Source organism: Saccostrea echinata, unplaced genomic scaffold (assembly GCF_033153115.1).
Source record: "Saccostrea echinata isolate AGI-Se365-2 ecotype Australia unplaced genomic scaffold, CSIRO_AGI_Sech_v1 ptg000054l, whole genome shotgun sequence".
Lineage (NCBI taxonomy): Eukaryota > Metazoa > Mollusca > Bivalvia > Ostreida > Ostreidae > Saccostrea > Saccostrea echinata.
The window spans coordinates 60,152,501-60,169,231 of record NW_026889803.1 but is presented as its reverse complement, the minus strand read 5'-3'; the positions used below and the strand labels follow the sequence as shown (position 1 = coordinate 60,169,231).

Here is a 16,731-nt window from a genome sequence, read left to right as displayed (position 1 = left end):
GTTTAACGTCATTCTATAGTAATTCAAAGTGTCAGAGTTTTCACTGTAGTAAATCAAATTGTCAACGTTATCATTATAGTAAATCAAAGCTATCAAAGCTATAACTATAGTAACTCGAAAGTTTCAAAAATATCCCTAAAGTTAATTAATTTTCTCTAATAGACGTCTCATATGTATGTAAATCATATACGATACCAATTTTGATGCATCAGATGCGCATTTCGACAAATTATGTCTTTTCAGTTATGCCGAAACGTTGGAAATTCGAAATATTTAAATTTAAAAAAAATTGAAGAGCTGAAAAAAAAAAACCATCTTTAAAATTGGGTAGGTAGGTAAGTTTTTTTTTAATTCACAAATACTTACGAACATGAAGTTAAAACATTTATAGGTATCAAAGTTATTAGTATAGTAAATAAAAGTCTCGAAGTCATCACTATAGTTACGATAGTTTCCATGTCAAAGTTAGCACTATAGTTAACTATAGTTATATTAATTGTTAGGATGTTGTCCTATGTATTGTTCATGATTTAATTAAGAAATGATAAAAGCTTCCATAATATGATACATTTTTTTTACCTGCATGGATGTTGGATTTCTCTCTCATGGATGGGAGTTTGTAAACGAAACAAAACAAAACTACTGGAATAAAAACCTATCAATTCACTTCATCACTTCATTTTATATTAAATCATGGTTAGAGACACAGTGTGAAGCTTATGGCAGGTGAACGTGCGAAAAGAGAAGTAACCTCATCTAGGTAGAGAGAAATTCGCGCAGTTATAAATTAAAAGTGCAAGTGAATGATGAATTTGAGATGTTTGTGCAAAAACAACATTTTTTTTGTCAGATTTTGTGTAATGTTATGTGAAGCCTTTTCCTTGAAAATTTTTCGAAAATGGGATACTTTTCCCTGCAAAATATTCAATATAATTTTAATTAGAAAAAAAAAATATAACCGTCTGACACTTGGAAAGTGATTGCATGTTTCAAATGTACATTTTGTATCTGGAGAGAAAAAATTCTATAATTTACAAATTAAAGTACTTTTCGAGATTTAAATTTTACAAGAAGTTATTGAGATTAGTTGAAAATTGCATATTTTATCAAACTGAACGTAAAGATGAATTCTAATTTAAACTTGTATATGATTTTTCTCAAAACTAATCTTGCAAAAGAATTATTTACACACAGAAAAATATACCAGAAATTGAGGGTGTGAGTGTTGTCGAGTTTTGATATAAAATTATAAATACTTAAATGGGTATAGACGAAATTCCTACTGTTGACGCTTTGATATTTTAAAGTCTTCAAATCTTTTTGCTGCTGCTTTTATTCAGTTATTTTGAAATTTTACCTTTCTTAGGAGGAAATTCTTCCTTTTAATTTTTGTTGTTGAATGAATTACAATTGTTAGAGTTTTTTTCTTTGATTTTTGTTCATTATTATTCAACAAAAATAATATCTTGGTCGTTTCCTGAATAAGAATGCTAACTTTCCTTTTCTAATTTTTTTCCTTCATTTTGTGAAGTTGTTTCTAGTGAAGCAAGCGCTATAGATGGCAGTTATATACCGCAACTAGACGTGAGACTACACTTCATGTAAAGTAGGAAATTAACCAGAAATTAATGGTAATGTAAAGAGAAAAGAACAAACATTATTTAAAGGGAAACAAGCAGAACAATCACTGACTGCAAAGTTTAAAAAATAATTAGTAAATAAAAAAACACTGAGCGAAGGTTGATCTTATTTTCGTGCACATTGTGATCGCTTTTTGCTTTATAACTTATAAGTATCTTGGCCTTCAAACTACTGCTCTACTAAATGTTTAGATTCGATCAGTAGATTTTTTTATCCAAACTTCCTGCTTGTACAGCTAGTATTCTGACAAGGCAGTAAATCTAAAATCTACACATAGCGGAATGGCCATCACTTTGGTAAAGAATTCATCATTATTCGGGGTTTTATTTGCTGACCATCAATAGTTTATTAAGCGTTTTTGGGCAAAACAGCCCATCAGTTTATAATAATAACATATAACTATAACATATTTTACAGCAATTAAGTCTCTCAAGGAGTTTAAAAAGGAGGGAGAGACCAATGATTAAGTGTTCATCGGTCCCGGAGTTCCACTCGTATACAATACTAATAGTATAATATAAAGTAGTTCAATACATAATTTAAAATAATATATTATTTGTTTTAAATATGTAACAATGTTGTTTTATAATATATAAACATCTGAAAATTAACCTTGTACAAATAGACATTGAGTCAACCTGACAGATCATGAGCATGATTGCTAAATTTTCTCAGGCCAACCAGGGTAGAAATGCAATGTAAACCCATTTACTGAAATAATTTTAAAGTACTTGGGGATTTATAATAAATATTCATTTATATATTTTTCTTTAAATTCAGATATCTATGGCATTGAAGAATGAAATGTAATTCGTCTTCGATTTGATCACTATCACAACCATCGCATAATCTTTTGCCTTGGATTTACAAAATTTACGGTAATTTGCAATGTGTATTTTTGATAATTGATGTCACTCGCACATTTCCATATAACGTATTATGAAAAACATTGCCGTTACCAATACATTAAAATAGTTAGAACCGGTGTTTTAAAACCATCAGTTTGAAATTTCTTAATATCTTTTAACGCGCAGATCAATAATACAATATTTTAAATAAGAATAAAGATATTAATATATATATAAATGTCTCTCTGTTTTCTGAATAACAGATAACAGTCGCAACCGCTTTAAGTAAACTATATGTTCACGCGTGTTTGTTTTTTTTCTTCTCTGCAATGTTGCAACCGTTGTCTTGTACTAACAACTAAACGTATTTTATTGTTTAATTGAATTCCATTGAGTCTACTGTCGTGTCAGTATACTAATTGAACTCTAGAATAGCTGAACTCGAGGGTTCCTTTAAACGCAGAATTTTTTTTTGAAAGGGGGGGGGGTGCTAGTGATGAGACTTGGTTTTAAAACCAAGGTATATTAAGAGGCAAAGAGCATTATATTCAATGAAATTTTTCAATGAAAATGTCTGAATTGCACATATTTTGCCAACAAATACAGTTTGCCTTGCGTTTAGCTTTGTTAAAGGAGGCCTTAATATCACACAAATTAGATTCGTCGCAAGACTTTACTCATGCAGGAGTCTTTTGAATTATCTGTTATAGAATTAGAATAAAACAACGGCAAAAAAGTCCACAAATATCACCTTTTGTTTATTTGAATGGGACGAGGAAATTTAAGGGTTAACAATAAAAATACAAATGATTTTTACTAACACAAAATTTGTTAACATCACATAATGGAAAGCATGCAAATAAGAGGCCCATGGGCCACAATGCTCACCTGAGTAACTTTGGGCCTGCTGTTCTTCACCAGATTTCCCCCCTTGTAATACCTATTGTGGTCCCATCTAACCACCGGGGGTCATGATTTGAACAATTTAGAATATACACTACATTTGTACCTCAGAAAGCTTCCACATAAGTTTCAGCTTTTCTGGCCCAGTGGTTCTTGAGAAAAAGATTTTTTTGTCTTTATATTTCAATGTAAAACTTGGATTCCTTAATGTGGCCCCACCATACCCACGGAGGTCATAATTTGAACAATTTAGAATTTACAGTATCCCAGGTAGCTGCAGAACTGTAGCGTTATGGTTTTATATTTTAGTCTTTGTTATGGTCAAAGAACTAAAATATAAAACCATGACGCTACAGTTCTGCAGCAATATTCCAGGATGCTTCCACCTAAGTTTCAGTTTTTCTGGCCCAATGGTTCTTGAGAAAAAGATTTTTTTTTCTGTATATTTCAATGTAAAACTTTGATTCCCTATTGTGAACCCACCCTACCCCCGGAGTCATGATTTGAACAATTTAGAATCTACACCACCCCTGGATGCTTTCATATAAGTTTCAGCTTTTCTGGCCAAGTGGTTCTTGAAAAGATTTTTTAATGACCCCACCCTAGTTTTGTCTTTACTTTATTACATGCATCTCCCCTTGTTAGAGGGCTGGGCCCTTCATTTTAACAATTTAAACTCCCCTCCATCCAAGGATGCTTTGTACCAACTTTGGTTAAAACTGACTCCGTGGTTCTTGAGAAGTTGAAAATGTGAAAATTTTAAAGACGGACGATGGACAACGGGTGATCAGAAAAGCTTACTTGAGCTTTCAGCTCAGGTGAACTAAAAACTATGTTTCGCCATCAACTTACAAGACGGGAATAAGACGTTACCCTGTGCGAATTGTCTATTTCACATTTGTATTTACAAGAGACAAGGATGCATTAAAACATAAAGGACTAGGAAGGCGAAGGAAATATAAATAGATAATGGGAATGTGATAAGATGCTATTCTTTTCTCATTTTCCAGGAAATTGCAAAATACTTAAACATAAATAACAATGGAGTCGGTCAAAGAGGAACTATTTAGACATTTTTCCCCTTAGCTTCTTATTTTAATATTAAAATGTGTGTTATTTATAGGAACAGGCTTAGGACAAGGGATTCTATCAATGTTGTAGTGACACTATATTTTTAATTGTATTATAAAAGATACTAAAACACTGCCAAGAACTTTCCGTCATGTAATTTTACTTTCACCACGAAAATAGTATAGGCGCTATGTTTCCATACTACTTTCTTATAACGCCTCTGCTACTATCGTAGACCTCATTATTCTCCACAACCACTGGTAAATCAATGAACCAAAATTTCAAATTAGGACAGCAGTTAATATGTTCAATGATTACTTTTTTGTAATGAATGCGAACTCGTTGAATTGGTCTCTTTTTCGTGACGAACGTTTTCACGGGTACTCTTTCTGTTTTGTAAATCGGCGCTTTCTTAATCATTGTTTTCTTGACAACTCCCATCACGGGGGGCTGCTTGACCACTTTCGTTACTTTCTTTACAACTGGTTCTGGAATAACCTCTTGTGGAATTGGCACTCCAACTATTGGCGGTAAATCTACATTTGGTGGAATGGGTTCTCCAATTACTGGTTGTGGTTCAGGGAGGATTGGCACTTTCGGGTTGTCGTATGTAGTTTCTGCGATGGTGAGAGGTGGTCGTAGCATTACCTCTTCGTATTTCTGCACAGGAACGTCAACTACCGCCTTTTTGTGTATCTCATTCCAAATTATTCTTTCCTCCCTGACAATTTCGTAATCGGTGTATGTTTCTGGAACCTCTATGACTCGTGTTTCCCCGGGACAGACGTTACGGGGTTGACGAAACCAAAATTTTGGACAGCCGATCTCCCTTCGAAAACATTTGCAATCCCCAAATATCCCTTCCGGGCCTACAGGTCTGTCAGTCAGTGATTGTTTTGCTATCACTAAAATAGAAAACGATAATAGAGTGTAGTTATAATCAAAACATACAAGTCATTAATACTAAACTCCAGAAAAAAGTATGACTTCAGAATGTTATATTTTCATCTAAAAGGGAAAAAAGACCTTCACATCTGTTTGTTCTGTGTCCCTTCTTCAAAGGAATCAATGCTTTTATGTGGATTTTGCACAGAAACTTAAGTGAAACGTAGTAATAGAACATATTTTTTAAATTTATTATGTTTATGATAAGTTTTCATTTATTTTAGAGCTCATGTGAGATCAGTATTGTTTCATTAATCCATATTCGATTTAGAGATTGTGAATTTGTTGGATGATGACAATAAAAAAAACTATGTGAGAACATCGATTGCAGTAACTGATTTATGCTCTCCCTGAAGTAGATGATTTATTAGGCTCCGTGATCAGGAGTCAGAGCAAGGCTTGTCATCACCAGGAAATACCTCTATCTGACAGATGACGGAGAATAGATAAAACAACTCAGATTCCAGTAGGAACTCTACGCAATCGTCCGTATAGATGCTGCATACCTACTGCTGATAATTCATAGTTACAACAAAACTACTTGTATATTTCATATTTTAACTATTCCGTTCAAATTAAATTTAATCTAAAAAAAGACTTTTAAGTAAATAAATAAATAAATAAATAAACGGGATGATTAGACTTTTGTTAATATTTAAGAAGAATTTACGGTACTTGTTATTGATAAAAAAACTCTTCACGTGATATCATTGTAAAAAGTGTCAATGAAATCCGAACAAGTATACTAAAAAAAAGAGTTGTCTTTCTTTTGCTTGTTTGGATTGCGAATTTATTTACAGCGATATAAAATATGTTGTTGATGTAAATGTATAATTTAGAAATAAGTGTTACTTGAAAATATATCATTTTGGAATACATGTTATTATTTGAAATAAGAGTATAATGAAAGTAAATAGTTTTGTTTTATTATTTGCGGTTTAAAACTGTCCCAATTAGTGTGTAGATTACACTTGTGTCCCACTCGGCAGCTCGCGGAGATATAAGGCACTTAAGGACCCTCTCTACACTGCACCCTATTTTCAGGGTACTTTTGTGTAATTAGACTGACCCACCATTTGACATATGGATAGAATAAATTGTAATCTGAACTGTATTGCATAATTTGAAATAAATCCAAGTATTCTAAACATTTTATTAGACCAAAATAGCGCATTTGAAAACTTTATTTACATGTATTTTATCCATTTGAGTAAGCAAAGGAAATTTTTCTTCATTATTACTTCATTGTCTTTGAAGTTTTTTTGTGAATAAAAAAGGCACGCTCCCTATATTAAAAATGGGTTAATTAATTTCAAAATAACCTCCTTTACGCTATATAATTTTCTCGAAGTCCAAAAAACATTTTTCATCGGTGTATAGAGGGTCCTTAAGTACCTTCATCAACTGTCATAGTCCCGGTAATGATGTATATATCAAAGACTGCCATGTCAAGTCAGCTCGTCTTTATGTTGTAGTTACTGATCTATTTCATTACAATCGTGCTATAAGATGTATGTTTTAGGCATAAATCAAAACGTTACGGAAGATCCTCATCTGGAATATCATAACTTTTATACATGAATTCAATTCTATAACTCCACAAAAAATATTACTTGACTTCACCTTACACACCAAAAAATAAGATGCCCAGGGGCCTTAACGGTCAACACTATATAAACACTGTAAAGGATCCATAGAGTGTATATTTTACGTCCCATTCGAGAATTTTTCACTCATGTAGACGTCACCATATACCGGTGAAGGGCTTCAAATTTTGACCTATACTCGGCAATTAGGGCCAATGAACAGTGAGTTTTTTTTTATCGTGCCAACGCCTATCGTGACAAGGGACCTCAGTTTTTAAGGTCTCATCCGAAAAACCCGTGACTTTCACTTCAAATACCGGGTGCTTGGCGAAGGAACAGTCACTGTCTTTGTTTACATATTAGGTCTTGACGCGGCGGGGCGAACGAGAATCGAACCCGGGCCTCCCTATCACGAAGCGAACGCCCTACCACTAGGCTACCGTGACCTGTAAGGATCCATAGAAGTATAAAATAAAAGAAAATGATAATTGAAGCTATGTTGCCCAAAAGCAAGACATGTAGGATGATCAGGGATCAACAAAATAATTAGTCTAGTGCTCACTAACAAATCTGAAAGTAGATTTAGTTTCTTGCCTGTACTTTCCGCCATTTCTCACTATACCATATAAACTAAACACAACGGTGCTTAAGCACTATTAGTAAACCCAACTCATTCTCTCTTACATTGCGTCTCTTAGTCTTAATGTACAACGATAAACTATTTTTGTTATTTACAATCTACCTGAGCATTAAAAACAGAGTGCTTTTTGTATTATATATCATCAAAATCTTTGTATAATTCTCTTATTCAATTGACTTTCAATTACATTACTTACAGTGATTAATTATCATAAGCGAATAGCAAAGGAAAAATTAAGCAACTTCTCTCAGAAGAATACAAATTAATTGAGCCCGTTCCAGCATCAGAGGTCAAGAATGTCCAAAATCTGGTAAAATGCCTTTGCTTATTACATTGTACCTTGCTTGTCCCCTAGATGCCCAGGTCATCAATAAAATATTTTTGTTTGATGTATTCCGACCCACGTTTTTCAAGGTGGGTATGTATATTTTTTAAGGGGGGGGGGGGCAGTATCTAACAAACTGATAATTGTCATAAAAATCACAAACTTTAAATTTTTCTGATGTTAAAATATTACACTGGACAGCAGGCGCATATAAATCTATTGTTTTCAATCGATATCAATGACAAATCCAGCTTAATTACAAAAATGCTGAAAAAATTAATTCGTAACGTGATTTCAATTACTATAGAAACATTAACTAGTTATAAGGTATAAGACTTTTGAGATATTTTCGTTTTTTATTCCAAACATCTAGAATCTGTAGCTCTGATTACGGCAATGTTTCGTGATCGGAAAATTATTTTTCAAGACCGCCATCCTTTACAAAACATATGAAGGCATACTTGCATAAATTAAATATTATGTTAAAAACGAAGAATAACAAAGTTATATAATATTAAATTTGTGAATCAAATAAGTTAATACATGTGATAAGATGACAAATCAAATTGTATTGTGATGGCGTGTTTCTTCGTCTTCGCCGCGTCTCCCTCGCTATCGTCCCTGCTATTTTTACAATGTTAACAGATTTTTCAGATGATATCTTGCTGACAATTCCAAAATATAAGGTTTGATATTAAATTTTATACCGATAAAATCAGTGATTTGGTCGTTCATAACGCAAAAAATTCAGGTTGTATCGCGTATATTTTAGTAAGATTAATGTGAAGAGCTGATCAGCCATTGTCGCTTTGACGTCACAGGGTCACGTGATCGCTATCTAATTAACTTTGATTTTTATTTCAGGGGTTTTCATTGGAGTCAGTAATTGGTTAATTACGGCAATTTATCCGCAGTAAAAACACAGAGTTTATAAACTGTGGTCATAAGGAACTTTTACACTTTTAATTTCAAATAATTTAGAAGCATGCGATAAGTCCTTTAACTCTTTAACTTTAAAAACGAGACGGTCTGCATTGCCCTTCATAACCCCCCCCCCCCCCACCAAAAAAAAAAAAAAATCAAAAAACAGAAGTTTCCTACCTGGGACAAATTTAAAAAAAAAGTCTTAGCAGAGGCCTAGGATAAAGTAGAAGTAATGTTGACTTGCATTTCCTTTTTCTGTTGGGGTTAAAGTACAAATTTAAAAAGGCATAAAAGATGTTTAATTCTTACGTCAAAGATGCAATAGGTATGTGTGCGTATAAGAAATAAACTTGATATTGTATACGACTCTGTTACACTAGAGACACGTGTTTTGATTGATTACGCCTAATTTTAAGATATGACACAGAACACTTATTTGTAAACGCAATAGTTTTTCTTCCTTTCAATACAACTAGGATCAACTATATTCATTGCAATATAAGAGTTATCATTTAATTTACACAAAACTTTTCGAGAGAACTTGAAATATAGAGATATGTACCATTGATTGCCAATGATCAACATTCATTTTTAAGAATACATAAATCTTTCTCGTGATTTAGGTTTACTATATATATATATATATATATATATATATTTTAGGAATGACTCTAATTCTTGGCCAAATTATTCGAGTATAACCTGGTTTGGGTCAGTTAACGCTTTATAATCCGCGAAGCGGATTATAAAACAGCGTAAACTGACCCAAACCAGGTTATACTCGAATAATTTGGCCAAGGATTAGAGTCATTCCTTATAATTTAATTTTAAAATCATTTAATAACTATGGGTGTAAAATTTCGTTACTTTTTATTAGTTCAAATTTGCCGCTCAATAATACAACCGTAGTAACGGAAGTAACGGAAGTGATGGGAATCGAGGGGAGGTAAAAACTGATACATAGGCCTAGCAGCCATGTTGTTTGGTTACATGTGGTAAGATCGAATTATTGTTTGAAATTAAAGGTACATTTATTAAATCTGGAATTTTCCATGAATCCCGAGGACTGGAAATGAGAGGATTGTATGGAAACAGACGATTCAGCTGGTTGTCAAGGGGGTGTGTCCCCATACCAAACCAGGTTATACAGAAATAATTTGTGTTCCTTTTTGGATATTAACCAATCAGAGGCTAGAATACAAACAAAATTAAATTATATATATATATATATAAGCCATCTGCATGAAACACAGATTTTCTACATGTTAAAAATGAAAATTACATTGCATGAAGACTGGTCTAGAATCTGTGTAGATTGTACTTAATGTTCTACGATTCGTAACAATGGTCTAACAAGTAGTACTAAACTAAAAGAAGAAGCGACTGTATAAGAGAAAAAATCCACACAAAGTAAACTTAATTGCAGCCCGGAGGACCGGGCTGATCTATACATATAAGTTTAAGTGTTTGTATATGGGGATTGAGGTGGGAGAAGTTATTCAGAATTAAAGGTTTTCTAAACATTAAAAAGATTGTTAATCAGAATGTTCTTTCCCTTTATAAATTACGAGATACACAATATATTTACTTCCATAAAGTGAATCTGTAAAAATATATATGTTTTTCATATTTAATATATAAAGTTGCTTATTATTTACTATCGAAAAAACGACAGGTCCCTTTTTTTTTAGAACATCGAATTTTACTTATCGCATAAAAACGTAAAAATGTACTTTACACAGTTCGTGTTTTATATTCTTAAAGTGAAAGACATTTTTGAAAATATGTGATGCATGTGTCTGGTTTCAAATTATATTTTATGCAGCCAACATTTACTTGAGGAATTGATAAAGTTTAAAAGGGTATCGTTTTTGTTCGATTTTCATCCGACTATAAGTTTTCAAAATATTCTCGACTATCGTCTCCATCATTTAGACGCATGCCTTTTTCACACATATCGAAGCGGTTTGATGATCAAGACTCATTTCCATTGTTTACTTTATTTATTTCCCGGGCGACAATTGATGATTACATCAATGTTTTCTTGTTTATATTGAATATATTTTAAAATAATACTCACTGCACATCCGCATTTCTGAAAGTAGAAAAAAAATATAAGTGTAATAGCTAGACTATTAAAATCCTCATTTATCATTATTTTCTATATCAATCAAGAGATGTTTATGTAACACTGATGCCCCCGCATGGCAGCTCATGGCGAACAAAGTTTCTCAAATGCAATTGCAAGTCATACTCTAAGTTTAAGAGATAAAAAATTTGGTAACCAAAGAAAGATCTTGTCACAAAGAATACGCCCGTGAAATGTGAAAGTCCTAGCACAAACTATTCAAAAGTTATGGTCAAGGTCAAAGTATTTCAAAAGTAAGCCAAATTCCAAGATTAAGGTCAAATTTGTTTGTCCCAAGGAAGATCATGTCACAAGGAATACACATTTCAAATATGAAAGCTATATATGAAAATATTAAAACTTGTGGCCAAGGTTAAAGTTGTTCAAAAATAGGTCAAACTCCAAAGTCAAAATTGTCTGTACCCAAAGAAAGTTCTTGTTACAAGGAAAACACATCTGAGATACAAAAGCCCCAGCACTAGCCATTAAAACGCAATAGCCAAGGCTATAGGTTTTCAAAAGTTTGTCAAACTCCAAGGTCAAAGTTGTTAGTACCTAATAAGGAAAGGTATTGTCACGAATATACTTGTGAAATATGAAAGTCAGCCGCAACCATTCAAAGCATATGGTTACTTTAAAGTTTTTCAAAAAAAGGGTCAAACTCCAAGAGCAAGGTAAAGAATATTAGACCCCAAGAAATGGTCTTATCACAAGGAGTACACAATTTGAAGTATGAAACCCCTAGCAGTTACGGTTCAAACGTTATGATTTTGTAAATTTTGCAAATGACGGTCAAACTCAAAGTGAAGATCAAGAGGTCAAATATGCTGTACCCCAAAAAAGATCTTGTCACAAGGAATATACATGTAAAGTACGAAAACCCTGACTCCAACCGATGAAAATTTATTTTCAAGGTTAAAGTTTTTGCGGACAAACAGATAGGTAGAGTAAAAACTGCCTCTATATTCGATTATGTAGGCATGCAAATGCATTGCTACATGTAAAAGATTAGATTGTTATTCATTATAAATACTTGTATGCTACAATGGCTGATACAGTGTTTCTTATAGAGTTTCAGTATAGATTTAAAACTTTGTTATAATTGAAGATGAGCAAGTAGTCGTGTAAGAAATTAGAAACTGTGATGTCTGATTATTCCAATGCTTAACCGAATATTTACTGAGGCTGATCGAGTTCAAATTTAACACCTATTTGTTCAAGAGAAGAGGAATTTGTACCAGTTAATGAATCGTGAAGGTTTTCGGAACTACCGTGCTGTTGTCTTTTATCACATGCTCAGTGACCCATTCATTATGAAGTGGTAGAAACTTAATTGAACCTATTTAACGTTTGTTTTTATTTAGAGATTTTCCGGGAAGATTCAATTACTTAGCAATCAATACCTAAATTCTTTACTCACTCTAAATAAAGGTATAAATACACCTGCACAAAAAAATATATCAATCGAGTTATTCAAGCGATACAAATAAAAAGTTAAATTAAAATTTCCAATGAATTCCCAACCCCCCAATAAAATAAAATAAAATAAAAATATTATAGACAACTATAATTTTCTACACTAAACTATTGTTAACTTTAGAAAATCAAATTATTAAAGTTTTTTTTACGATCGATAATCAAAGTTCCGTAGAATTCAGTACAGTTATTCCCAGCATCAAATTTTTACTCCGTAAGTCAAGTCCCATAATACTCCCATAGTACTTACGATAGTTAAACTAAGTTTGAACTTTAAAACTTAACTAAACAATAGATTCCCAACGTAAAATTAAATTCCACTATCATCAAATGTGGTTAATACAAAAAAAGAATCCATAGTAATTGTGCAGATAAATTAATATCTGTGTTCCATAGTATTCACTGTTGTACATCAACGTTTGTACACCGAGTTTGACACTGTATTATACAAATGTAGCTTTTTGATGATATATAGACCTTAGAAAAAGCATATCGATCGAGCAGGAAATGCAGGTCGATGTGCTTTTCTCTGAGATCAATATATCTAGGATTGTACCGAATCAAAAGGCTTCATGTACATTTGTTTTATTATTTTCCTATCAATTAATGAATGTCAACTTAAGAATCCATGTTTCTTATATACAGTAGTTTCTCATACAGGGCATTGTTATCATACTCCTATGACGTCACAGTTAGAAAAAGGAGCTGAAGTATCTTTGTTTAAAACAAGTTTATATTGACTATTGCGACCTCACCACTATTGTTGCTTCACAGAAAAATTGTTTCCAAATTTAGAAACATCAGATCTGTAACTTTTTAGAAGCTCAATGTGTAAAAAAAAAAATAGGAAAACGAACAGTGATCGATCTCATAAATCCAGTAAATAAAACGAATCGTGAACAGGACAAAAACACGGACCCACACACAGGTGGGATCAGCTGCCAAGGACGAGTAAACATCTCCGCTGTGAGCCCTATGTAATGATCAGGTAAACGGAGTATTCCGTAGTCAAATTAAATACAAAGGCAATGACCTAACAAATTAAACATGAAAGAAGTTAAACATGACTTCTTTCGATCCAACGATAAATTGGATTTACAAATAAGGTCATTAGAACGACCGTACAGTTTATGAAAAGCTGACTTTAAACGGGGTTGTTGAAATCTTGTAACATCAAATTATTTTTCAGTAGCTTACCTTGGTTTAAAAATTGAAAATTAAATTAAATTGAATTCAAACATTATAATATAATTATATATATATATATATATATAAAACATTCAGTCTGCTTGATGTAATCTAGTCTAAGTCAATCAGACAGCCAGGAACAATCGAAATAAAGTTAATTTTAGTTTGCTAATATAGTACTGTATTTCTTAATTAGAGTTTTCCCCCTCAAAATACAGCTGTACATTTGACTAATATACAGATAAAACAAAGGCATTTAATTATTCATGATTTTTTGTTGTTGTTGTTATTGCACTTAAACTCAGAACAACTGTATACTTGTTGATTTATTTACCATTTGCATAAAGACTTAAGACTTATTGTTAAAATTATTTTCATATGTAGAAGGATGGAATAATGATGCAAAAAAGATTAAAATCCAGGTGTTCGTTTTGGGCACAGTTGTGACGTCTGAAATATTTCATTGTCGTTTAGGTGCTGATTTTTATATTGATTGGACGTTAATGTGGGACGGGCTCAAGGGGATGAAGATTGACTGATTCCGGGAAATCCATCACCCACATCAGTCCCCCAAAATTTAAACATTATAAATTAGGAAGCTGCAGCGTGTCCCTCCTAGCTAATATTTTATTTAATTCTGTAGATTAGTTTAAACTGTGGACAATTTTGAAAGTATGTTACTCTAAACAGCATGGCAATGTACAATATCTTTACAATATTTCTAAAATTTTCATCTTTGTATATAACAGTATTCTAATGACTTATGGCATGTACATTTTAATAAAAATAGATAATAATATAAACATTTCAGTCTGCAGTGAAGCATTGTGAGTATTGACTGTAAATAGACCACAATTTTCTTTTTCACCTTTAAACTAGTCTTATTTCCCATTAAGATCTGTGCGACTGTTTATAGATATGATCTGTGGCAGATATAAAATATGTAGGCATAAGAATAAAGAGGATTTTTTTTATGTGAAAGAAACCTGACTTTAAAATCATTTATGAGATTTGCGGCATATGTAAAAAGTAGTATTATAAATCAACCAAGCACCAAACAATAACTGCCACTACTCTTTAAATTTAGCTGTCTCATTTTAATAAAGAGAGTTAATTATCTACAAATGAAGAACAAAAATAATTATTATTTCTTCGTTCTAATATCCAACCTAAAACAAATTCAAAAGAAATTTCTTTAAATAGATATGTTAAAAAATACTAGGGAATTTTTTCTTTTTATTTCTTAGTAAATTACGTAATAAAAAACTCTGAAACATCAAAGGTGCATTATGCAACTTTTATGCAGCGACCTGGAATTAATGTCTGGCTGCATAGAACTACGTTAAAACATTAGTTGAAAGACTAATGACCAATTAAATCAATATTTGTAAGCCGGTTCTAAGGTTCTTTAATTTTCAGAAACCTTCAAGCCTTGCACTGTAAACCAAACACGTACAAAGGTGAGTGCAGATTAAAAGTATTCTATATACAAATAAAACTAAGACAATGATGAATATTTGCGCAGGTGTTTTCTCAATTGATTAAGACAATAACTAAAGGTTGACGACAATAACAATACACTTTCAAATCAAGATGGTCTATTTTCAATTCCTAAAGACAGAAAACTAAAATTGGAAACTGGACTAACATATCATAAAACACTTTGTACATGTGTGTTAAGAATCAAAATTGCTATTCCGTAGAAATAAACAACAAAGAGAGGGACCGTTAAAAGATAGATGTCCCTTGTGTGGTCATGTAAGACAGCGAGGAACATCATGTTTGAAGGAGAACCTTCTCAACACTTCCGTCTCCCTGATATAAATAATATCACTACTAAGTTTTTACTGGTAATATTGGACACGATTGTGAATTTATGGTGATAATATATATATATATATATATATATATATATATATATATATATATATATATATATATATATATATATATATTTCAAAAAAGTAACTTCAATCTCTTTTTAACGTAAACTTATCTAAATTATATCTATCTATCTATCTAATTTAGATAAGTTTACGATAAAAAATTTGAAATTGCACACTCCCTTTTAAATATTTCATGATAAAAATGTGTATCCAAAAGGAAGGGTCAAAGTGGATACATGAAATGTTGTATACAGATGGGCATTTTAATCTCCATTTGCAATTATGATGAAAGGGCATCGTGATGTCACGCAGTCATAAGAAAATCACCATTAATCTTTAAAAGTTTGAATATAATGCAATGAAGGATTGAACACAACACTAATAATGGAACGTCAACAATATTGATAACTGAATAAATAATTGATTGGATCATTTCTGATTCCCAAAATATGTATTTAATATTTCATGTTATACTTTAATCATTGTAAAACCAAGATTCATCAAGATCAAATATTAAAGAAGAGTGGAAAAGCATGTCTAATCTTCTGTCATAAGCTTTAGTATAAAAAACTGAAATGAAAATCCAGGCACTAATGTGGACTTAATTACCTTTGATAATTAAGAAAAAAGAATAATTACATAATTTTATGAACATTGTAAAACGAGGAAATGTTTCGATCACGATGCTTACCGTACTGCATTGTCACAGCCTTGACGTAACAAATTAAAGTTACAAATCCATAAAAAAATAGAATGGTATTGACGACAAACATGTTTTCTCTCGGGCTGTCTGTGATTGCCTGTCGAGTCTCTTCATTAAGTTAACTTATATATAATCGTTGTCCTTACTACAAACTGTCATGACAGATTTAATGAGGCTTACACACAGGGTCCACATTGACAGACAATTGAATACTCTGCAACTTCCGTATTGTCAATTTATACAAAAATCTCGCGCGCAATTTCGTGATGCATGACGGGAGGTGTCGGCTGCTGCTTATACAGGCTCCTCAAGTTCTCTTTGTGGTTACCCGTATGACAATGATAAAACCTTTAAGACAGCGGTAGACAAATTAAATGGTCATTTCTTTGTTTATCTTTCGTTTTATGGAGATATCTTATTAATATCACATCTGATGAGAACTGATGTTTACATGTTGATATGGAACT

General features: G+C 32.2%; 1 protein-coding gene across 1 annotated transcript; it reads right to left on the bottom strand.

Moving 5' to 3' along the window:
• Positions 1-3,226: 3,226 nt before the first annotated feature.
• Positions 3,227-16,488, bottom strand: LOC133205483 (uncharacterized shell protein 2-like). Its single transcript, XM_061341309.1, has 3 exons — positions 16,253-16,488; positions 10,964-10,978; positions 3,227-5,368 (listed from the first exon to the last, which is right to left on the bottom strand). The coding sequence occupies exons 1-3, from the start codon at positions 16,332-16,334 to the stop codon at positions 4,665-4,667; spliced, it is 801 nt and encodes a 266-aa protein (XP_061197293.1). The 5' UTR covers positions 16,335-16,488; the 3' UTR covers positions 3,227-4,664.
• Positions 16,489-16,731: the final 243 nt, after the last annotated feature.

What these genes read in the sequence shown, in the direction of transcription:
- LOC133205483 (XM_061341309.1), bottom strand. Translation starts at nt 16,334, where the DNA reads ATGTTTGTCGTCAATACCATTCTATTTTTTTATGGATTTGTAACTTTA.